This window comes from Oryzias latipes, chromosome 9, assembly GCF_053564925.1.
Source record: "Oryzias latipes strain Hd-rR chromosome 9, Olatipes_Hd-rR_3.1".
NCBI lineage: Eukaryota > Metazoa > Chordata > Actinopteri > Beloniformes > Adrianichthyidae > Oryzias > Oryzias latipes.
The window spans coordinates 18,229,108-18,254,536 of record NC_136245.1 but is presented as its reverse complement, the minus strand read 5'-3'; the positions used below and the strand labels follow the sequence as shown (position 1 = coordinate 18,254,536).

The window sequence follows — 25,429 nt, the reverse complement described above, 5'->3', positions numbered from 1 at the left end:
TGTATTATCAGAATAAAATGTCTCCTTCCTTAGAATCTGATGGTAGTGACATGTTAAAAAAATGGTGAGATGGAGGATTTTTACCACTGCCTTGCATCATCTATTCTCTTCCTCTCAAATCATTCGGGAAATGAGCGGATCTGAAGTGTCTTTCTATTCTTGCTTTGTTTAAACCCAAGTCGTTCAACAGTGCAGGACCTCTCAGTTTCCCTTTGTTTTCTTTGCATTTCAAAACCCAGAACCCATACATTTCTTCAAAACGTGTAAGCATTGTTGTTGTGTAGAGACTTGTATGTTTTTCACCTCTAATGTCACCACTGATGCAGAGTTTTTTATTCCTTTAATACAGGTGGTATTTTCCTATTTTTCCCTGCAGTCGAATGTTTTTTTTTTTTTTTTTTTTTTTACTAAGACCAGTTAAGTTTTGATCCATTTTACTATCATTTTTATTTTTATTTTATAGCATATTTGTACAGTTAAATTTTAATATTAGTAAATTACTGCATTGTTTTCTCATTTACAAGTACTATACACCACATCTATTTTCAGTTCAGTTTTGACTGCTGGCCATTTTCACTTTGCTTTCAAAGCTCATAAAACACATTAAAGCAGCACAGTGATCAAGTTCTTTGCCTTAATCACTGGAAGGCCCATATAGCTTGAAGAATAATTTTTTAAATATCTACTCAACACATTTGAAACACATTTAGGAAACAAATTTGGTGTTTGCCTTAAAATTATCTGTTTTGTGCATTACCCGTGTTGACTCCTCCAGTAAATATCCACGCTCCTGTTGTCATGGCAGCCTTGATGAGCCCTTTACCAAAGACCTGCTTGAGTTTAGGCTGTAATTCAAAGTTCTGCAGACCCCCATGAACTGAGATGAGCAACTTTGGGAGATCCAGTTGCCACTCCTTGGTCATCAAGTGGAGGAGCAGGTCAGGCTTGGTGTCATAAGACACTCGCACATACTAGATAAAAACAAAAGATCAAATATTTAAAACAGAATTAGACAAAATCATTTTTACAAAGTCAATTTTTATAGTTTGTTTTAAACTAGTGATACCATTTCTTTTAATGGATCCAGTTATTGAAATCACGCTTGCTATGCATGATCAAATTCATTACAGACATCAGTGCATCAATCTATCTAAATTAACCAATCTGACACGAAAATATCTGATAAATTATTTAATTCCCAGAACAAACTTCTGTCCAAACATTTTCTTTTCTTAAGTTGCACTAAAGCTGTTTTAAGTAAGCCCAACATCTCTTTCGAATTCAAAGTTTTCTCAAATACTGAGGACCAATCAGTCTTTTTGCTACAGCTGTACTTTTATGTATAAGATCATTTGTCTAACCACAACAAAATGGCCCATGTCAATAATGCTGCATGCGCTTACGAAATCGATTTTAAACCAGTCACAATGACTTTACAAGAAGTTGAAATACATGTTCTGTTTGCTTGCTTCAAACTGGAAAACTGAGGGAAAATGTCTGTATCCACAGCAAAAGATCCTGCAGTGCAGCCAAGTATGCGGCAGTGTTACAAACAAGAGGTCAGACAGTGCATCTTCTCACACAGAAAGACTGGTGAAAAAACTATAAAGTACACAAGCAATCAACACTTGTGCTTTAATGTGATGCAATGAGGTGCTACACAGTCACCAGTTAGAACTGAAACAGCGGTGCTGACCCCTTTAATATGCACTCACAACCAGTCACCCTGACCAGCTACAGAAGCTTTAAACTGAACCGTGTCAACTCTGATTGAAAAAGGGATTTTCTTGGCTTTCTCTCAAAGTGACTTGAGAGTTAGAGGAAGTTTCAGCTGTGTCAGCCGCTTTCTTCAGTCCAGTAACTGTTGTTTGATTTAAAGTCTAAGTCGATAAAAGCAGGAACCCCATGTATGATGTAAAAAATAAATACATTGTAGGCAAATATTTTGATTAGAACCTGTAAAAAAAAAATAATTTTAATCTGTTTTTGATTCTCACACTTCTTTAAATTATCTTCATAATTTGTTAAACTTTAAATGTAAAGACTTGAAGACTGATCATCAATTTTTGACACAGCTAGCCTCAAGGTTTTTTTGATGTACCTGGCCTTGTTTTTGAAAGAACAAAAAAAAGCAACAAAGCAAATGCAGGGAGGTAGTCACCATGGCTTTGTTGGAGTGTCCCCCTCCCTGGAACTCAATTGTGCCAAATGCATCAGTAGGGCTGAGCTGTGTGTGTTTGCTGATTGACCACTTCTCCGACAGGCTGTCATTCTTGGCCATGCGCTCTGCTTTGTCATTCTGACTGGATGAAATGCCAGGCGGCAAACCCACATGCTGACCTATGAGGCGACCGCAACAGCACCTGGAAGAGGAGAAGAAGTAGATGCGAGATATTTCACAGGCGGAGAGTAATTGCAAAAGTTGAGAAGTGTAACCGGCAAGCAGAGCCGCTTTCAAGGGAAGATGGAGACAAAGGAGCCAAAACTTGTGAGAGCTACAGAAAAAAGCGCATGAAAGCTGCCATAATCAAGTGTAAGAGGTGGGGACTGCTGAAGTGGTAGCTTGTCATCTGACTTTCATCTTCTCAGTGAAAGAAAAGGAGGAGCTGGATTAGCTGTTTCGCTGGTTTTGTCTCCTTTTACCTTTTCTTTTTGTCAAACGTCAGCTTGTATTTTTCTCTTGTTCTTCCCCTCACTTTTATCACTTACACGACTAACGGCAGTCATGAACTTTCCCTACAAGAGTACACACTTGAATGTGCTGAATGCAAGTTTAATATGATATTTATAGGGATAAAGACACCATAAAGAGTGCTTGGAGGAAGAAAGCAAGGCGGTTCTGATTATCTTGCTACGCTTCCATGATCTCCTACCAAAGCTACTTTTCCAGCCTCTCCCTGAAGCATCAATGATAGCGTTTTTGAAAAAAACATTGATGAGATGTTAAAGGACATATCGCTGCAGCGTTTGCCTGCTCTCAGCTTCCCCATGCTTTCTTCTATTTATGTCTTTCAAGCAGGCACAGTGAAAACTTTCCAGTGAGTTTGAGAGTTCATGATCCGTGTGAATTCAATTCAATTATCCAAACCTGTTCTGGTAGAAAACAGCATTCTCTCATTTAGTTGCATCATTGTAACAATTGGGTTGCAATGCAGAAGTTGTAGATGATTTGAAACAGTTTCACAACCATAACTCAGTTCAGCAGGGATACTCTTACAGATGATGTCGGGCTGTGCAGAAAAGGACATCAGAGATGGGGTTTTCAAAGCCATGTTTTTCACAAGATTTTCTTAAATCAACCAAATTTGACCCGAACTAGAAAGTGAAATTTTGCATTAAAATAATCTTAGAACTCTTTAATTCCAGAGTAAACCCTTCAAATTCACGAGGAGTCAAGATTACATTTTGACCTAGACGCTTGTTTTTCAGTCTCCTCCTTCAATGTTTATGGCACTTTTCTAACATGTGCATAATCTACTTTAACTGAGATGTCATCTTTCATCCCAAAACCCGTCAGAGAGGTGAATTGTCTTACATCTTGGTGTAAAGTTCTGTTTCTTAAATATCCTCCAACTCATTTCTAACTCTCTTTCAGACCAAGTCTTTGGTAAATGATACAGACTTCCATCTATCCATCCATTTACTTAACCCTCTATATCCCTTTTGGGGTCAAAGGCTGCTGGAGCCTGTCCAGGCTCCTGTTGGGCGAAGGTGGGGTACACCCTGGAAAGGTTGCTAGTCTGTCACAGAGCACACTGTCACTTACACACTCACACACACATGCACACCTAAGGACATTTTAGAGTGACCAATAAACCCATGTTTTTGGTCTGTGGGGGAAGTGCCTGAAAAAAACCTGATACCTTTTTTTTTTGTAGATCTGCTTTAAAAAGCGCCATCAAGAAACTTTTAGAATGTCTAAAGCATAATTGTCAATACCTTAAGCAAATGACTGTTATGCATTATTTTTATTAATTCTAGACTCCCAACAGTGCTACAGGTAAATTCAATAATTGCCTCTTTATCTCCAGACGTCCCAATCTTGACTAAAATTTGCGGAAATTGCATTTTATTATTTCACCCTCATGCCTCAGCAGTTTTGCTGCTTCAAAAGTGTTAAATCTATAGATTTAATAGATTTCCTCCGATCACGAATAACCAATGTCATTTCCGGCCTTTTTTTTTTCCAGGAAACAATGAAGCAGCCTCATCGTCATGCACTCATTTGAACCATTTTTCACTCTACCAGTGACAATACCTACAAACAGCAAACATTATGCATTTTGTATTCTTTGTACTTAAATATATTGATTCATTCATTCATCTTCTAATCTGTAGCCTATCCCGGCCACTTGCGGGCGAAGGCAGGGGACACCCTGGACAGGTCGCCAGTCTGTTGCAAAGCCACAATCACACACCAATGCAGTCTCACATTCACACCTATGGACAAAATTAGAGTAACCAATTAACATGAAGCATGTTTCTGGACAATGGGAGGAAGCCGGAGTCTCATAATTTGGTTGCATCATGTAGTTTAAGTACTTGGGTAGAATGTTTTTGAGCCACTGTATTTATGCATTGGTGCTGTACTCACCTATGGGGGTCTTTGGCGCTCACTATGATGTGGACACATTCTCTCTTGCTGAACGCTCTTTCTATCCATGACTTCTGTGCCTGTGAAGACAAAAGCAGAGGTTTTAGATGCCACCTGAACAGGAAGACATAACAGCAGCCAGACAGCGCAAAGTGGCTTTCATTATCGGGAAGCCGAGACCTGTTCTCAGCCCTCCACTTGTGCTCTTAAATAAACAAAGCATGTCACAGAAGCAAACAAATGAAAGAAATGAATTTTAAAATTGACATCTAGTTTAGGAATAGTAAACAACAGCACTCTTGAACTGTCATGTGCTAGCGCCAACACAAAAACGTGAGATGCACAGTCCTTCAGAGACGGTTCACACAGTGAAGACAGTGACACAAATGCTCAGTGTTATTCAGACACTCCAGTTCAAACTGGATCAGATCAAGAGCTGGGAGAAAAGCAAAAGCGGATTTTACTGTAAACGCACAGAGAGAGTAAATTATGTCAGAGCTCTTGTCTTTAGATGCTCACATGTGCAGCCAGCTGAGCATGTATGAGCCTCTGAACAATCCCATGAGCAGTAGGCCAATGTGTAAACATTTTCATGACATATGGGTGGTATGATTTAAAGCTCACTCTCAAGGGAGAAAAACACTGAGGACACTAAAGATCCACACATGCAAAGGGCTTTGAGATGTGGTGTTTCAAAGCATGCATTGACTCCTTCCAAGAACATAAAGAGGCATGTAGGACATGAACTGTTGTGGTGTGTGACCTCTCAAAGCTGATAAAGATTAATCTGATAACAATAAAATCCATATTGTCTAATGCCTGTACGCTTTTTAGGAAACAAAGCTGAGCTTAAAAAAAAAAAATCAAACACCTGCTTTTTCTTTTCTTAAAAATACACTTTTTGTTTACCTGAATCTTTGTTATGATCAGCAGTTATGAAAATGTCTATATTTTTACAGCATTTTGGTAAAAAAAATGTTTTTACAGGTTGAATTTTTTGAAGTCTCACATTCCTTTAAATTATCTTCAGATTATGTTCAATTTAATATGTAAAGGCTTGCAGACTTATCATTAAGTCTTGCAGCTGACCTCATAATCATAGTTAGGGTCACTATCAATAATCACAAAAAAGAAAAAAAAATGAAATATATCAGTTTTAAAACCTGACATTTTTAATAATTCTGAAGGTCCATGAAAACACTAACCTCCAGATAACAAAATTCCTCCGCTCACACAACATCACATCAAAGCCAGACTGAAGTCTACCTGCCAACATTTGGTACTTGTAAGTTATTGAAGTCTTGCCGTTTGATCTGATGGGGCTGGCCTAAAGCTCTTTGGGATCATACTGTATATGTGGGTCATGTTTGGTAAAAGGAAGAAAAGAATATTCAACCTTTAAATAACTGCTGCTTTTGCTGCTACAGGAGCAAAACAACATTGCTTTTGTACATATTAAAAATGTTGTGGCCCAGACATAATGTCTACATTGGTTTAAAAATGTTTGACTATCGGTAAGGATAGAAAAGATTATTATTATCATACACACTCAGAAGATATTTGCTTTCAATTAAATGGAGCAAACCGCAACACAAAAAAATTGTCAGAACAGAGGAGTCAGCTTTGACTTCAGAAAGCTTACACTGTTGACCGTTCACTAACAAAAGCAATTTTTTTGGTGTCAAATATTGTTTTGTTTTTCCTTTTTTTGTTTAAATAAAATGTTTTTTACCTGTAGTTTTTTATAAACATTAGTTGTAATATTTTTACCTCACCTCCTTTTTTCTTGTTTTTATAAAGTCTTTTTAAAGTCTTAATTTTCAGGTAAATTTCCTTTTTTGTATTTTTTGAGCTAAACTCAACAGAAAACATGTAATATAGGCCACTTTATTATAAATGTTACTCTAGAGACAGTAATTTTTCTTTCCTAGTTTTGTTCTGTCTGTCACCCAGGCACTTAGTTTACCAGCAGCACCCTAGTGTTGACAGCACCACTCAGAGTTTGTGGTAACATCAAAAGTCCAAAGAAGGACCAATGTCACAACAAGGCCTTCACCAAGAGCCAGGCAGACCAGACTCACAAGCAAAACACAGAAACACAAGCGCAGCACAACAAAAGAGCTGAAGATTTTTTTCAAAGCCTTTGCTCTTCTGCCAACCAGCAACACTGAGAGCTGCTTGTACAGGGTTTACCACACTGTCACAACTACAACATGTGCCCCGTCCGCCTGACTGACGCTGTCACATCAAGGCACAGCAAAACCCTCCACAATCAGGCTGGGACGACACACTTACCCGAACACCACACTTCCCACGATTAACCATCTCTCTGGGGTGAGGGGGCGGCTTTTACAAATCAACCCAATCACGATGACTCAGCAAGCCTAAACAATGCCCCCCTCCCTCCAATTCTTTCTCTGTAATGCTTAAACCGTATTCATCCGCCAGCTTTTACTGGTTGAAAACTAGATGCACACCTGACAGTACAAAACATTTTTTTTTCTGACATAACACAACTCGAGGTCACAACTCACAACAGCTTTTAGAGAACTTTCATTCCCTTTATTTTCTGTGGTCATATCCTTCTCTTCGACTCCTGCATAGTTCTTTTTTTTCCTCTGCAGGTGTGATTTACTGTACAGGATGCTCCTCTCCTCCTGCCTCATCCAGCTCTACTCCGCTCTGACTCTTCTTCTTACCATCCTTTCTGTTGTTGATGAGATTTGACATGGTAGGATGAGATGGCACATGGCCTGCACTCCATTGTATAATTAACATTTATCAGTGGAGCATTCCTGCAAACACCCACACACACACCTACACACCCACACACACACATAAGGCACCCCACCAGCTGTTTGAGTAAAATGTGGGGCTCATTTCTTATTAGTGTGTCTTGGGCATGTGTGTGTGTGTTTCTGAGGCAGCATCTGACAGCCTGTTACGGATCTTGACTCCATTACAGTCAAACCTCGCCACCTCCAGCCTCCTCTCTTTGTCCCATCCTCCCCCTCTCTTACTATTGTATCTCCTCTTTGTTATTTTCACTTGCAGGGAGCTGAATTGAGAACCACATCCAATCTGCAGTATAATGCCATTGCCTACCTGTATTTCCCCTCTAACATTTTCTTGAAATTACTTTTTTTTTAATTGTAAAGACAAGGGTAGTAGTAGTAGAAATGTAGTAGAATGTAGGCTTCAGCCATAATTATTTTTGTTTTCTTTAGATTGCTCTAAGCTTTTGTTTTCCTACTTCTTTCAGCAAATTTAGAATCAGCTTAGCTTTGCTGCCAATTAATTAATGAAGGTTAAATAAAGGCAATTCTGCTAGTTTTCACACTTTTTAGCTTTCATTTCACCTCAATTTCACAAGTGTCAACAATTGTATTAATTAAGGATGTGATGCATTTTTAAGATTTATCCCCAGAGAGCAAACATTAACAATCCAGATAAACTTATATTAGGAAACAGTACGAAATGACTACTGAAGAAGGCACCAAATTGCATACACAACAAACATTTCTCTTCTAAACTCCTTACATTTTTTACTTTATGATAATCAAGTACAAAAATCGAAACAGCAAAAACATGAATAAATAATAAAGGCATATCTCTGGTCAAAAAAGAACATTTAAATTTTCACATGTTTTTTCCAAAAAACAAATACATTTTAATTCCCTCAAAAATGGATGAGATCTCATTAATAATTTTAAATAGTGATGCAATGGTTTTTGAGTTTTTAGACTCACCTGTTAGCTCTGTGGTAATGTTTCCGTGATGGTCATCTCTCATTGATTTAGGATGAAACATCCAGTAGGCAAACTAAAAGGCTTTAATTTAACCTGATCAGTACAAACTTAATTAGACATCCTCTCTCTCTGCAGGCAGCACATCTACTAAGAGACAATTAACATAGCTAGAGTGCATTTGTGTGCATGTATGTGATCTTGTGTAATCATAGAAGTGTGTTCCAGTAGTGAATGGCTGTCTTTCATAGACTCCTCCCAACTCCTATGGGCCCAACACACTGGCAAAGCAGCGGGTAAAGAATACACATTAATTATTCCATCTTTAACCCCTAAACAATCCCACTAAGGAAAAAATGAGTAAAAACAGTGTTTTCTTTTGCTTATCACCTTGGGTGTAAAGTACACAATCAGTGTTTTTAAGTTTTCAAAAATGTATTTTACTGTTTGGCTGAGCAGGCAGTAAAAGGGTTAACAATCATTTATGCATGCAACAGTAGTTTTTTTTCATCCAAACTGTTTGCATGTCTACACCTATTCTCACAAGTTTTGGGGAGTTCATGTTGACGCTTACGTCTCTTCGGCTTTGCAACATTTTTGCGTGATGGTGATGGTGTGTCTCTATTTGATTTGATTTTGATTTGATTTGGTTTGGTATTTGGAATGGTTTATTTCCAGCAATCACGGAATAATGCACAAAAAAATAGAATAAGCATTCATACATTCACTCAAAGACGTATCAAACTTAGGACAATCATCAGCTGCATTTCTGTCAGAGACAATGACCAAGGGGAAGTCTGAATGCCAAGACAGACTATTAGGTAGAGCAGCATGACATTTTTCTCACTGGAGTCCTTTTTTTTTTTTTTTTTGCTTAACAACTACCACAAACAGACAATATTTTTACACTACTGTGGCTACTTGTTTGTTTTATGAAGGCAAGTGGCGTTTTAACAAACCTGGCGACAGTGTGTGCCAATGAGTGGGAGGGTTAAAAAAAAGGTGATACTCGCTTCTAAAATGTCAAAAAATGCATAAGACAGTGTTATTATAGAAGAAGAAAAGATACATGAAGGTTTATCAGAAAGAAGTGGCTGTTGTAAACATGTTGTGCATTAGTGCTTTAACACCTTCACAATTCTTAGAGGAATACCCCTGAGCCCAAACCCTCTGCATGCTGCGAGGCACTTGAAACAAGTGCTGCACTTATGAAAAGCTTTGCTGTTTGTCTGAAACACAGCTCATAGTTTGTTGGCATTGTTTTTATCTAGGTTTAGCTCATAAATTTAAAAGGTTTAGGGAATTGTCTTCCAAACAAAGGTTTTGCAAGAACTTTTAGACCTGAAAAGCCTTCTATCACAGAAATACAACAAAATCTGAATGAACCTTTTCATGCAAACATAAAAAGGGTTTCATTTTGACGAAACTTCAAATAAATACTTTGATAAAACTTTTTTTGTACACAATTTAAAAATTTCAATTTCTTTTTTGTCTCATTCCTGAATGTCCACATTGTTTCGTCATTTAACCTTAGCAATCCCTATAAATCCCTTTATGTCAATGTAAACCATCCAATTTAAACTTGATGAGTTTGAATCCCTTTAAGTGTATACAAAAGTTCAACCTTTCTGCAAAGGGAACACTCTCAACTAATAACAAAGTTCAACCAACTCCCTGTTACCTTAAATACCCTGTAGGCGTTAAAGCTGAATCACATGTGTCAGAACTAATTTGTAACCTTCATTGATTTAATATTGTGAAAACGGTTCTTATATGTGCAAGAAGCAAGAAAATGACTGTGCTGTCAGTAAAAGGGGAATTTAAGACAAACTATCGTAGTAACATGATCATTAACCAGCCACGTTTTGAGTAAAAGGGGCAACGTTTCTTTTATTTAGCCGTTATAATTGGAGTAAATGCAGTGGTTTTATCAATGGTATAAACTTCCGTCATATCAGCTTGGAGGATCTTGGTAACGTGACAGAAGGTGCACACGTATTATAAAGAGCCTAATGTAGTCTATAAATGTTTTACAAAACATGTAAACACACACAAACAATGATGGTTGGGTAAAAAAAAAAAACTATCCTGACTTGGTTTGTGTATCTTGTTCAAGCTGTTAAACAAATAACTACTGACTTCTCAATTTACAGTCTAGATGTAATTCTATTGATTTACACCTCGAGTTCAAGTAATATTACTGATTCTAAACACACTCTAGGCAAATAAACTTTATTTTCTATAGCATAATTCCCACTCACAGCTACTCAAATGTCTTCTGGTAACAAGACAAAAGAAAAAAAATTAAATCTGAATGACAAAATCACAACTAAAAACATTAAAATCAAAAATGATATCTTCAACTCAGTTTCAACAAAGTTAAAAGACAAGGGTAAAAGACCTTTGGCTGCTGGATCCTGATCCAAAAAGACTGGCTTTTAGTCTGGACTTGAACACTGACATTAAATTTGTCCAACGGGATCTGGTAGACTGACATGCTGCTAAACTATGTTTAGTCCTGACTAGTTACTAGCAGAAGCCTGTCCCAGAGCTTCTCACTGATGAGGTTTATATGGGTCAAAGCAGAGCTGTTTTAAAGTCTGTCTTCTCAGCAACAAGGAGCCAATGTAAAGACCTGAGAAAAGACTGATGTGGTCATACTTCTTTGTTTTAGTCAGGACATGGAAAAAAGTATTCTGAGTGAGTTCCAACACTTTTCAGGGAGTCCATTGAGCAGATTGTGACTGTAGAGAAATACACGAAAAGATACATCTGCTGGCAATGTTTTTAAAATTGTAATATGGTCATGATGTCCATAATTACACTCAGATTTCTGATCTGTCTTGTAGGTTACAAGAAATGCAAAGGGGGTTGTGTCAACACTTTGTATTTGTGTCTTTGGGCCAAATGTCTGTGTTTAGTTGTGGACAGTTGTTCTGTTGCTACCCAGTGACTTGTTGGATACAGGGATAGAGTGAATCTATTAGCCCACATTTACCTGATGTGACTGAAATATAAATCTGAATGTCACTTGCATAATTGGGGAAGGTTACATTAATATTGCTTATTTGCTGGTTTAGAGGATCACATATGGATTGAAAGATAAGTCAAGACCATTTGGTCTGAGACTGGTTTCAATTTCAGCTACATATTTTATGTCTTCAAGATAGGAGTTTCAGTAGTACAATTACATTACCAACTATATTGAAAGCAGCACTCAGATCCAACAGAACTAAAACAGAGATATGGGCTGGATCTATTTGCAGGTGGATGCTGTACGTCTTATTGATAAGTATAGTGCTGGCATGCAGCCTAAAACCTGACTAAAATCATTCAAATACATTTTTAGCTGGAGAAAACTGTTATTAAACTACTTTTTAAACAATTTTCCCCACAAAGGGAAGGTTTTAGATGGGCCAACAACTACTCAGTATAATAGTATCAAGACTGCTCTTCTTTAGGAGAGACTGGAAGACTGTAGTTTTCAAGGCTTTGGAAATGGTCCAGAATGCACTGAGAGGTTAACCACATGATGGAGTGGTGGTAACAGGCCACTCAGCACAAATTTAAGAAACCTAGTGGGTGCCACATCAAGGCTGCTTTAACAGTGTCTGTGATTGCCGAAATGTTGTCTATGTTCTGGAGTTCATTGCATGTTTTACACCCACAATTTCATCATTAAGGCATTTTGCAAACATTCTGCACTGGAATATGGAAACAAGTTCTAAAGAAATGGGAGCTGGGAAGGTTTGTTAACTTGTTGACAGTAGTTGGGGATATCAGAAAAAAATCATTTCTCTTGTTCTACACAAAGTCTCATTGAACATGTGTAACTTTTCTTTGCATGTCTCATAATGAACCTGGAGCTCAGACTTGTGCCACTTCCGTTCGACCCTTCAGCTCACCCTTTTCTGTGCCCTGGCCAAATCCTCATCTCTCCATGGTGCATTCGACCTATGTCCAACCATTTTAACTTTAAAAACAGTAATAGTCTCCAAAGCATTTGAAACACTACTTTGGGATTTCAACGGATGATTGAACCTAGAGTAAGAGGTGTATTCAAACCTGATCTCTATAAACGATGACGCTTTTATATAATTCATGTGTCATTTTGAGAGTAACAGATAGAACTATTAAGACACAAAAACCCTCAGGAGAAGAAACAGTTACCACAGAAATAATTAAAGTATTGACAGCTTTATGGGTGCAGAGGCTCTGTGTTCCCTCTGATATGGGTTCACTCACATGCTGAGCAAGACCAAAAGTTTCAAGGACAAGACTGAGTTCTTTACCATCTCTGTCAGTGTCGTCGCTTGCATGCACATTAAAATCACCTGCAATAATTAACAAAGTCTGTGCAGACAACTGAAACCATTACAGAAAAGAAAATCTTCAACTAAACTTTAAATGATAAATGAATATGTAGGAGTATAGTTTTAGTTCCATTGTGACAGATTCCTAATCGAATGCTGAAAATACTCTGAACGAGGCACAAACCCATTCATCCGATTTGATCTAGTTTTTTTTCTACAAAGTCTGCATTCTCATTGTCGTATCAAACCATTTCTTTGTTGAAGACATCAAATCCAGAGTTCGAGAAGTAAATTTTTGATTAAATATTATTTGTTATATAAAAATTTGGTTTCAGAGACCCCCTTGATAAAAATTGTGTTTTTAGTGTTTTTAAAATGATGTAGCATTTTTCTATTGATGGAGGACATAAGAAAATTAAGATCAAAATTGCATTTCTGAGTATTACTTTATTCAAATCGTTAAAAATGCAGTTTCAAAAAGAGTTTATTTGTGATGTAGAAAATAAACTGGCCGGGTTTCATCAAAAATCTTGAACCAGCAGAGGCACTTGGCACTGTTGGCTTGACATTAGTCAAGGACTCAAAGCAGGCCTGTGGGATCTGACAGGGGTGTTTTGAGGGCTAAATGTTGGCCAAGGAGCTAGAGCTTATAACATTTGCGCAAATGGGTCAAGACAGGTGAAACTCCAGGGGGAAAAGGGGGTAGGATGAGAACATAATGATGGTAGGACACGTGATCTTGCCAATGCTCCAGTGAGTGGGAACCATTTTAATTCATATTTTTACCAGGCCTTTCTGGGTTTTGGAAAAGCCCTTTGGTGAAGCTGGTGATTTGATGAATGGTGATGAAGGGTGTGGATGCAACAGATTGGGCTATGAGTTGTTGTAAGAGGAGAATGAAACATTTTTGCATCTTGAATGAAGAAACATTTACTGACTCAAAAACGCAAATAACCGTTGGGTTTATTTTTCTGGAGGGTTGGAAGACAACATGAACTGAGCCACACACATACACAAAAATAATGTACTACACCAAATCTTAGAAGCAATATCCATACAAAGTGAGTTTCCCACATATTTCATCATTTCTCCGTGTGGAGTTGCTAAAAAATACTTTTGCTAATTTATCCACACATGGAAAGCATGGGTAATCTCTGGTTGTGCCTTTTTGCTACCATATATGTAATAGCATCAGCCCTTGCTTTAAAAAACAATTGAGTCAACCTGAACAAATAATTTGTATAAACATGTTAAAGAGGGACAATCCTACAACAATCCTGTTTTTTCACAAACCTCATTTATAGAAAAAGGCATCGGTGGCAGATAGGTGGGAATATTTTGGACTTTTGCCTCACAAGACAAATACGAGCTAAAATAAAATAAAAAAAAAAAACTAAATTTATTCATAAAAAAGGAAATTTTGTCAGCGCCTACATCTCATCAATACTGATCACAACAGATATTCTCATATTTATAAATTATGATTTTTTGATTATTTTAATTACATTTTGAGGCAGCAAGTTTTTAAAATAGAAGGGTACTAGAGTTAGGACAACATTTTTACTACAAGTTAAAGAACAAATGCCACTTTATTATTGATCACTGTTGTTTGACTTAGTTATGATGCCAAAATGTTTGGCAGAATTGACTCAACGGGAGGAGGTTGGATAAAGGAGAAAAGCGCAATATCCAGGTACGGTAACTAAAATTCTTGAAGCAAAGAGAATGATAAAGACAGTAAAAGATAAAAAAAAAAAAGGCTTGATCTGCCTGAACGCACAAAGCAATTTTGCAAAGCAAATTTTGATGAAAAAGCTGAGAGTGGACATGGATGCAAAGGTACAGACAGTCCTTTTTAAGATCTAGATGAGCAAAAGGGGTTGACTTAACACCAGCGGTGTATTTGTTCAGAAATGTCTACTGGAGGACAGCGAGTTCCCTGCTAAAAAGAATACAAAATGAATACAAAATGTAAAACAAATCATTAAAGATTCTTATCATGTGACGTTCTGACATTGACCTTTTTTTTTGTCTTTTTTTGTTGCACAACTACAACATCATATGCAAAACAAGCAAATTGGTACAGTAAATCACAGCACAGCCAACCAAGGACAATAGAAATCATAGACCTTACTGAAACGTCGTGCACCTTTTCACAAACACCTAAATAATAAGGAATACATTTAGGATAAACGTTCCTGTGAAATGTATAATAATATGTTTGCCCACTCAATGAAATATCCTGATTAGCGGTAGGTGATCATGACGGCATTGCTTTCTAATAAATTGAATTAGCATCGGAGAGCATAAGCTTATGTTGTACAACATGTGGCTCATATCTGCGTCCATCTACAAGAGACTGCGCAGCGTTAAACCTGTGTGCAGGATCCCCTGAAAGTGTGAGTGTAATGAAAGAAAGCCTGCTTGTTTAAGCACCACGTCGCTTTCGATCCATCTCCTGAGACTAGAATAAGCAGCTCTCTTTCCCACAGGCCTGCACTAAGCCTAGCTGAGCATCTGGTCATGCAGGCTCTAATCAATTCTGGCACAGCCATTCTGTCGGTGACAGAAGGGGACAGGTTCAAATTTTAGGGAGGCTGGATGGGGGGGCCTAAATTTTGACTGGATGAGAAGAAGGTAGAAGTGGACCGACATTGGAGACAACATTATGGAGGAAGATAGGTGCTATACACCCGATAAGGGAAAGTGTGTGTGGTTGTGGTAAGAGGGAAAACACAGTGGAGGCAGAATGGGAATACAGAGTAGCAAGGTAGGATGTGACATGAATTGTATTTTAACATGGAGGATTTGTGGGAGAAATAAAGTTATAAATGCTATAAAAGAAGAGTTAAAATGAAGTGGAAAATGTTAAAAAGAAAAAAAGCAAAGAAAAAAAAGAAAGCAGAAATTTTAATCTCTCATGACAATCAAACAAAGTGGAAAAAAAAATAAGCTGACAGCGCGCAGATTTGAGTTATACTATAAACATTTTTGTCTTTGTCTACACTAGAGTAGAAAAATGAAGAGAAAGAAAATGAGAAACCTGCAGAGAAGAAAAACGATAAAAGAGGCAATAACTCAATAAGGACTGACAGACACTGCAACCAGCAGTTATCTGCTGTCAGTCTAATGATCACTTGTCATTTCAGTTCAGCCCATTTTGATTGACTTGTGTGAAGTAGCCTGAAGGAACAGCAGACAAAAAATAGAGTTGGCATTGTTATTTTTATTTCTTTTTTTTTATTTTATTTTTTGCACTGGTGTTGTAAAGAAGGTGAACTTTACAAATTCAGGTCAAGTTTTTTTTAAAGCTTTTTTATGTTGGGCTGCAGTAATACAACATGTTTGTTTTTGTCATATCCTGACCTCAAATAATCTCATAGGTGTTCAAGTGTGTCCTAATTCAAGAACACCTGTAAAACACTCAGCCCGGGAGTATTAGAATTGGACTTAAACCAGTCAGCAGCCAGTGACCTCACAAACGTAGAGTAAATCAAATAAATCTAGGAGGCCATTTTGAAAAAATAAAACTAAATTTTGTTAGTTAGTCAAATGCATCCAAGTTTTCTTTTCTTGCAAATGCATGCAACAGAGACCATGAAAAATAACAAAAAATGTCACAAACTGAATATTCCATCTGCACACAAAATCCAAATTTCCTTATTAAATTACACTTTTCATTCTTTGTTGACTCGGCGTGTCACTGCAAAAACAGTCATAGATTTCATTCAGTGATGAGCACCTGATGTGGCCCACATAGGGTGTAAACAAAAAGCATCTAAATTGGTGGCAAGACACAGAAAACTAGTTTCAGTGTCTGTTCAAGGTTTGTCTCTTGAGTCTCCCTCCAAAATAGATTAAGATTTATAAAAAAAAAAATGCAGGTGGCTGCACAAGAAGTCAAATTGCCCCATATTATGTGGCAGGTGAAGGCACTTTTACCAGAGGGATTATTTTCCTTGTGCTGCTCTGATTGGTTAGCTTTTGCAAACAGTGCTCCAGGACTTTTGGAGTGCTCGAACACATTAAAAATTAGCCCAAGCAAATATTAATCAGTCTTTTTTTATATACACATGCCTGCAAATACAAAACCAACTTCTTTGGCTGCATGTTGTAAAACTGTATGTCTGTTAATCCAGTGTTGTTGCAAAACGCACCACAGCCTTTTCTAGACTTGCAGCAAGAAGATCCTCTTTATCCTCTGCACCTTTATCACCAAGTGTCACAGTCAAGGCTCAACAAAAGATGATGCAGTTCACTGTGACCCGTCATGTGTGTGTCTATGCGTGCACAGCAGGCTCGTTACAGAGTCCTGTAATGAAGTTTCATGTGTTGCTGTGGTTTAGATCATCCGCTGTGAAATTGCTTCTGGGTGACCACTGATTTCTGCCTTACAGGCAATTCCAAAATGTATGTGTGGGAAAAGAAGAATGGTGGGAGAGAGAGAGAAGAAAGAAAGGGCTGTACTTTAGAAGCTGAAAAAAACTGTAATAAAACAGTTTCTGCTATGAAGACTTGTCTTAATTGGCCATGACCCCTTTTTTCTCCCTTCATGGAATTTTTCTTTCTCTGTCCAGGGTCTCATTTTTCCTCATGCCTTTTATAAGTTTATGATGGCATTCCTTCGATCAAGCATACATGACCAATGATTCATTTTTAACACCACAAACCGACACAGCTTTCACACTGTGATTTCGATGAGGGGTCATTAATGAGACTTGCACTCCGACAGCGAGGAAGCCTGCTTTGCACCAGGAAGCAGTCTCACATCTAAAATGTCTCATTTCAAATTTGAAAACAGTCAGATGTAAAGTGTATCTATCGCCTTAATCATCAGTTGTTCACTGAGACTAAATAATTCAACTCTATTGTGGAACCAGCAGCTTTAAGTCTAAGACAGTTAAGCGAATGACAGACTGAAAGAGAAGAGCCATTTCTTTCTGAGATAAACGATAGAGATCAAACTTTAAAGAGGTGTTTAAGTCTCATGTCACATATTCTATATTTTTATATTTTATATACCATGGTCCGAGTGAATACTCGATTCTGATTGGCTGCTGGGAGTGGATTAAAAAGTGATATTCCACAGGGATATACCATGCCTAAAAAAGTAGTTCCAGTCACAAAGCATAAATGTTCTAGATCACTGCGCTGGCTTCTCTAAAAAGACATTTAGCTTCATCATCTGGACAAAAACAACCAGTTAGAGGTGAACTTTCTCTTTGAACTGATGCTTTATTTAACTCATCGGGAAGATCAGCATATATATATATCGCTTTATATCGCCAAATCTTGACTGCAGCGTGACAAGGCGCCGCACCACGTAAAAAATCGTACACTTTTAGTGAAAAAAGCGATACAAATCAGAGAAAAACAAGAATTAAGGACTAAAAACTGGTTCAAATGTATTTCTTTTGTAAGTGACCGTGGTATAAGTGGGTTAATGGCTGACGAAGTATGCATTATCACTTTTTAACGCACGCCGTGGAAGCCTGAACCGTCCGACGCGAAGCGAAAAAGTGATAATGCACACTTTGTCGGCCATTAACCCTTACATATCGGGATCTTGACTCAAACTAAAATGGAGAATGAATCAATTTATTTAGCAGATTATATTGGCTTTTTATAGCAGTTGAACTGAAGCCAACATGGGCAGCTATATCAGTTTATCACAGTCCGAAACACAACACAAACACAACATCGTCACGCAAATGCTGGGTCCAAAAAGCACAAAATGTGCCTCTGTCTCTTCTCTGTCTGTCTCCCTGTTGTTTTCAGCACAGCGGGAACAGCTGACAAGTTTCCTCTGCTGGCAATGCTATAAGAGTTGTTTCACACCCGAAAATAAATAAATAAAGGAACTGTTGAGGGCTCACCAAAACGTTTTTTCACAAACCTATGCAAATTTAGCACTCTGCACAGTGGTCACTATTGTCTCTGTTTTTGACTCTCATCAGTTGAAAATGAACAACCTCAGTGTCTATATGTACAGGAAGGTAAAAATGGTAACGCTTAGTGAAACTTTGTCATCTAAATATGAGGGTAAGGGTCAAACCATGAGGTTAAAAGGTCAAAGCATTTTTATTGCACTATGACTTCAAGAGAGGGTAGCTCAGGCCCTTTAGCCTTTCACCTTAAAATGACCTTTAATCCTTCCGCTGACTTACTCCACTGACGCATTGAGTTCTAGGGTTCTCTCTTACTATCACTCCTCCCATCCCCTGCATAGAAACTCATTATTGTGTCCCTGTTCCCTCATGCTTTCTTTTGCTTTCTAGGCGTCATCTGTCGCCTTTGCCATCTCTCAGCAGATGACAAAAATCCTGGCGGGTCATGATGTTATAACAACAACTGCCGGAAGCTAAAGGAAACCCCCTGTATGGATTCCTGAAGCTGTTTTCCCATCATGCATCTGAGAACAGAAGTGTCTCTCCCTGAAGAATGCCCCCTCTGCTCTTGCACACAGACATCTCACAGACATGACAACTAAAGCAAATTCCACAAAATGACAATTGAATATTTGCTTATGGCAAACACAGAGATTAATTTCTCAATTACAGGAATTGACAAAAGTGAATTTGGTCTTCTCTTGTTATTTCTTCTCCTGTCCATCAAACAGGACTGTGTAAGGTAGTGATGTTTGAATATTGCCTAGAGGTATTTACACATCAGTCAGAATCCTACAATTATTGGCAGCAAAAGAAGTGCTGTGAAAATTCAAGGTTAAATGTTTTAAAAACCCAATTCGCTGGAAAGCTTTGATTCAGATGGGAAAAATTTTGCAAAGCACAAAATTATAGACAGTAGTGTTGTGCTAAATTTTTAAGTCCAACTCCAATTATTTTTTAAATCTATTTTAAAAGCATTCCAATTCTTTTTTAACCCTTCTGCTATCTTAGATGACCCCACCCTTACATTGAGGTGTTATTCCTACAATGACAAAGGTGGATAGATTTCATGTAACCCATGGACACCAGTGAAGATCACAAATCATTGAAGAAAAAAGGTTCAGCGCACCGTCTAGTGGGTCTAGATGACCCAACTCCCAACATTAAAGTGCCCAGGATAGCACAAGGGTTACTTAAGGTTGTGCCGTTTTTAGGCACAAAAAAAAAACTTGTTTTTTAGGACACAGAGCACTAGGAGCTTGTCAGAAATTCGCCTGTGAGTTGTGGGCGGGACTATGGGCGGGAGTAAACCTGCACTCAAACCCATCGTCCCTTTATTTACAGTCTCTCCTGCTAGCTTACAGCTCACAACCCCAACCTAACATTAGCGGTGCAACAAAATTGTCGAGCAATGTTAGAGCCATCCTACTGTACAGTTGTGAGCCAGATATAAGCTCAGACGAGGAAAATGAAGACATTTATGTATCTATTTGTCTGCAAGTGGATGTATCCGAATGGAGCGGAACAGAGACACTTTGGCCCGCCCACTTCTGTTGCTGCATTTTTCAAACAGAAGGTTTTTATCGGCACCTGATCCATAAACATTTCAATAAAGGAATTCTCAGAGACTCAATTTTGATCTTAATTTTCTTTATATATATGTCCTCCATCATGAGAAAAAGGCCAAAAAAACATGTTAAAAACACCAAAAACACAATTTTCATTGGAGTGGGTCTTTTACAATAAGACATTTACCGCTATGTGATTGTATGCAGATTGATACATAAATGGGTAGATTTCTGTGCTGTAAAGTTTATCAGCTAAATGAATGTTGATATTTCTGACATGCCTTTTACTATGGAAGAAGCATGAGGGTGATTTGTTACCTTGAGGATTGAGCTGTCAGAGCCGTAATAGGCTTGTCTCGCTGAGCTGAGTACACATAGCTGTGTCCCTACACTTCATGGACTGCCTGTCACAAGTTCCTATATATAATTTGCTAAAAAAAAAATGTGCTCACATAAAGTTAAAAAAAAAACAGGATTAAAAAAAAACATGTTGGACAAATAATTTATGGATTCAAATTTGTCTTTATTTCTGTTTCCAGTGACACAAACTGATTAAAAGACTGAGCAGTCAGTGACTTTAAGGTATTCTTCAGAGTACTTGTATCTAAACATTTATCGATAAGAGTCAGGCTATATCAACATTCTGTTTGCACAAAGAATCAATAACTCACCTTGGGTCAGAAACGGCTGAAACTATAACTTGAGCTTAAATTTGTATCTTCTTCTCCAAGTCTCACAGTATCTTCTCCTCCTGTGTCACCTCCCATCTATGATCATATGTTTCTTTCCACTCCCATGTGGGGTTTTAGTGGTGTGTGAGATGAATTGAGGCTTCAATGAGGCATTAAATTTGGAAAGCTTACAGCACAGGAAGCAGAAAGGGTATAAAAATCAATGTTTCTGTGCAGATAGCATTCGTTTTGGGGAATTGCGATTTAATGTTGCATTAAATCTGGACCCACACAAACATAACCTGTTCAAACAAAACAAGGACCCTTCACATTGTTAGATTTGTCTTTCCCATATTCTGTTTTTCGGGGAGCTGTGAGATCAAGAAAAAGTCTGGAAATTATTTTTGCCTGTCAACACATTCTTTTTTTTTAGAAGCAGCAACTTCAGAGTTTTTAATCACAACAGGAGGGCCTTTGCCACTTGAAAAGTAAATTTTAAAAAAACTTCCAAAATAACTTAATCTTACTGTGCTTTCCGGGTAAAAGCGGGTCCATTTTTCTTTATAACAAGCCAGGTGGGAGCAGGCTCTCACTTGTCACTGTAGCCATTGTGCTTGAGCGTAGCAATGGAATGAGGACTGCCATCGGACATGTTAAAGTGGACCCATTATGGCCTTTCTTCAGAAATTCAGAGTTTTTCTAAAACGAGCATGACGTGCTTGTGTCAAAATGCCACCCGACTTTCAATACAAAATTGACCTTTTTTCACTCCTGTCATTACATATTCAGTTTGCAAAAAAGTCTGTTTTATGGGATGAGCTCAGCCACTCCACTTTAGTTTCCTTTTTAACAAGGTGTGCCTCTTCTGAGATGTGTGTTATCACTCCCTGCTACATACTTCAGAAGTGCACCAAGTGTAGCTTGTGTTGGTAAAGATAAAGACTGGGAGATGGCATAATTCTATGCCCCTCTGATTCAGTGATGCTGCAGTCCCCAGCTCATTAAATCACAAAGCTTTACACTTTCAGAGAAAAAGCAGCATAATGTCAGACTTTTTCCAAACCTGTTCTTGTAATATACACCAAAAATGGTTAGGACAATGAAAAGGTTGATTTTTTTTTCTGTATTTATAAAAAGATGATTTGCACTTTTAGGATGAATTAGAACTTGAGTGGTGTTTTTAGCTTTGACAGTAAGTTCACTGTACAACTTTAGGGTCAGAACAGTATGCCTGTCGCAAGCACTTCCCTGCAACGTTCCAGTCAGAGTGAAACTGTCAGTTTGTGTTCTGGAGGTCGTGGGCACGCTGTGAAGTCTTCAAACTTGTTCAAGATAAAGCAAACAGTCTGGTGACATTTATGCTGACACAAAGTGCTGTGTACCAGGTTGCAAAATCTTGTAGAATTAGAAAATGTATGGCACGTGTAAGAATGATAGGGGGTAAAATCCCTTTTATGACTTAGTTTCTCTAAAAAATTAGGTGTATAAATGGGTCTGCGTGCGTGCGCAGTCCACAGTTCCACCCTTTATTCTGTTCATTGATGAAGGTTCCCCATCTGTTTTCACACTTGCCCAGGCACACCTCAGCTAAGCAGTTCCATCTGTACTTTTTATCCAGTTATTACGACTTTACAACATATTAGAACAGTGAGCAAATAAAGGTTCCAGACAGTTTAAGGTCTGCATGTTTACATCCCACTAGTAAGATGCTAGCATGCAGTGGAGCTTTTGGTTGAGATGAAAAGCCGTGTGACCGGAGGAAAAAAAAGGTTTTATAGTACAAGAACAGCAAATGTTCATCTATTAAACAAGTCAGTGGCTGACTCACGTTTTGAGGCAATTTGGCTTTGCTCAGGCCATTAGAGCATGATCTCACTAAAACTAACTCTGAATTATATCAAACATTTAAAGCGTAACTTTAGGAAACACATTGTTGCAGACACAATTTTCTTCTAATGACCCAAGTCTATTTAGGATTTATTTATAAATCACATATAAATTAAAACGAGTGGAGTGCTTGTAGTCCATTTTTATCCAATGAGGACACCACATAGAAGTACTAGATAACAATTTCAAAACTATTTCTAAGTAAGAAGTATAAAATTCCTTCATATTACCACCATTTGCAGCTTTTTTATGTTTGATTCTTCTAAAATAATCTAAGAACCAATAACTGTTTTTTGTCATTGAATGTCAAATTAATTTGTTTTTTGATTTTTAATTATAATTAGATTATGTTCAAGGGCCTGTTTTAGAAAAAATATGCAGAAATACACAGATTATTACAGTAGTACAGTAGATTATTGCTAAATAAAAAAACTAAGCCTGACTTTGTCACATACTGTACCAACTGGAAGACTCAGAAAAAGACTCAAGTTCCACTCTGTAAATTGTGTACATGTCTGCAAAAATATTGCTTCACCCTTATTATTCATTCAGACCAAACAAAAAGTTTATTGAGATACGTTTATTGAAACAATCAACTTTTACCTGTATGAATGTCAGCATACCATACATATTTATAATTTTTCAACATACCATAAAAGGTGGAAAATAACTCAAATGAACTTGATCTAATGGTAAAAATAATGTTTAAAGGCATTTAAAATCGTCTAATAGTTATTGCAATGTTAATTATACTTATTGACTTTGGTACAAACTGTTATCTGATCATTGTGTGCTTTTCATTCACCCTATTAACACTAAAGTAAAAAACATGAAATATGACCCTATCAATCAGGTGGGAAAACACTTGTAGCAATGCTTATATCTCTCTTTACATCTTGTTCTACTTTTTTGGGGTAAAGATGATTGAAAAAAAAGCTCTTTAAACATAAAAAATACGAGTTGCTTTGCCAGACCCTGGTTCCTTTCTATTCATCTTCATACCAGTGAACAAACTCCCTGTATATAAGTAATTGCTACAGTGATCTGGGAGTTTAAGTGTAAACGAACAGGCAGGGACAAAGTCTGATAGAGCCGCCGACACAATGTGATAATTAGGACAAAATTCGACACCAAGACGATCGGTGGCTATCTTCCAGTTTGTTTTTCTCAGCCAGATTTCCAAAATTAAAATATATTTTGAAGGAGATCACTGTAAACAAAGAGATGAACTTGTGTTCAGATACCCATCAGGATTAAGTGTCCTTTAATCAATGAACTAAAAACATCATTTTATCTAAAGAGACACGTTTGTGATGAACACAAGAAGAATGTTGCACATAAGCAAACTTTTTCATTCTTTGTTTTTTAATGCATTTACTGCTCATCAGTGGTTGCAATGACGATCAAGCTTCTTGAATCTTGAATTTTTAAAAATATAGATATATGTGCCTTAGTGATATTACTTTTACCATATTTGCCTCCTCCTAAACCCAGAAAAAACTGAAGTCATTGTACTAGGTCCTAAATACCTGAGAGATGCTCTGCCCGATCAGATAGTTTCCCTGGATGCCATAAATATGGCCTCCAATTCCAATGTTAGAAACCTAGGGGTTTTATTTGACCAGAATTTATCATTTTTAAGGGTCACATATGGCTTGTAAAACTGCATTTTTTTCTCCTGTGCAATATAGCTAAGATCAGAAATATATTATCTAAAAGTGATGCTGAAAAACTCATCCATGCATTTGTTACATCTAGGCTGGATTACTGTAACTCTTTGCTAGCAGCGTGCCCTAAAAGTTTTCAGGCTGATCAAAATGCAGCAGCAAGATTGTTAGCAGGAACTAGCAGAAGAGAACACATCACTCCTGTGTTAGTTTCACTTCACTGTCTCCGAGTTGATTCTAGAATGAAGTGCAAAATCCTCCTGCTAACCTATAAGGCCTTAAATGGTATGACCCCATCTTTTGCCTTATCACCAAACAGAACACTTTACTCACAAAATGCTGGTCTGCTTGTGGTTCCCAGAATTTCTAAAAGTAAAGTTGGGGGTAGAGCGTTTGGCCACCAACCCTCTGTCCTATGGAATAGGCTCCCAGCTCATGTAAGAAAAGCCGACAGTGTCTACATTCAAAGTTAGGATCAAAGTTAGGAAATTCCTCTTTGGACAGGCTTATTGCTAAACGAGCTAGTAATCAGAGATACTAACAGTAGTAGTAATGATGATTTCCCATTCGATGTGGCTTATGACAGCATAATAAATTATTTTTTAGGGTCACCGAAAACAGTCCTATAATTCATTAACTAAAAGGGGGAATATTTAAGGATAAACCCTGAGGTAAATCCCAGGCTGGAAGCTGGTTCCACAAGAGAGGATTCTGACAGCTGAAGGCTGTGCCTCCCATTCTAATTCTGGAAACACCACGTACCTGAATTAAGCCAAACAGGCCAGCCTCCCCTGGCTGATTACCATCATTGCCAGAGGGGCAGCATTGTTTTCCGCAGAATGCACTGTCTGGGGCTGTCTCTAGGATAATCAACTTGTCTGGGAAAAGCATTTAGAAATGCTGTTTCATAGGCATAAATACTGAAGACAATAACAAAAGCATAATTTTCCTTCTTACGTTTTTTTTCCTTCTGAGAGAGTAGAAACATTTTTTTTAAAGGTTGCACAGTTATTTATGGAAATTCAAAGTTTATTTTTCAAAAAGTAAATGAATAAAACAAAGTTGTGAAGACATGCTGCCCGTGGTTTACTTTCA

The 25,429-nt window shown here is 37.6% G+C and overlaps 1 protein-coding gene across 17 annotated transcripts in view; it reads right to left on the bottom strand.

Moving 5' to 3' along the window:
• Positions 1–25,429, bottom strand: part of trpm3 (transient receptor potential cation channel, subfamily M, member 3) — a 169,068-nt gene that overhangs the window by 82,378 nt on the left and 61,261 nt on the right. For all 17 annotated transcript variants that reach the window (XM_078952840.1, XM_078952834.1, XM_078952839.1 and 14 more), the window contains exons 2-4: positions 4,595–4,674; positions 2,162–2,363; positions 758–971 (exon numbers count right to left, since the gene is read on the bottom strand). In XM_078952840.1, the coding sequence (XP_078808966.1) occupies positions 758–971; positions 2,162–2,363; positions 4,595–4,674 (496 nt within the window). The remainder of the gene's footprint in view (positions 1–757; positions 972–2,161; positions 2,364–4,594; positions 4,675–25,429) is intronic.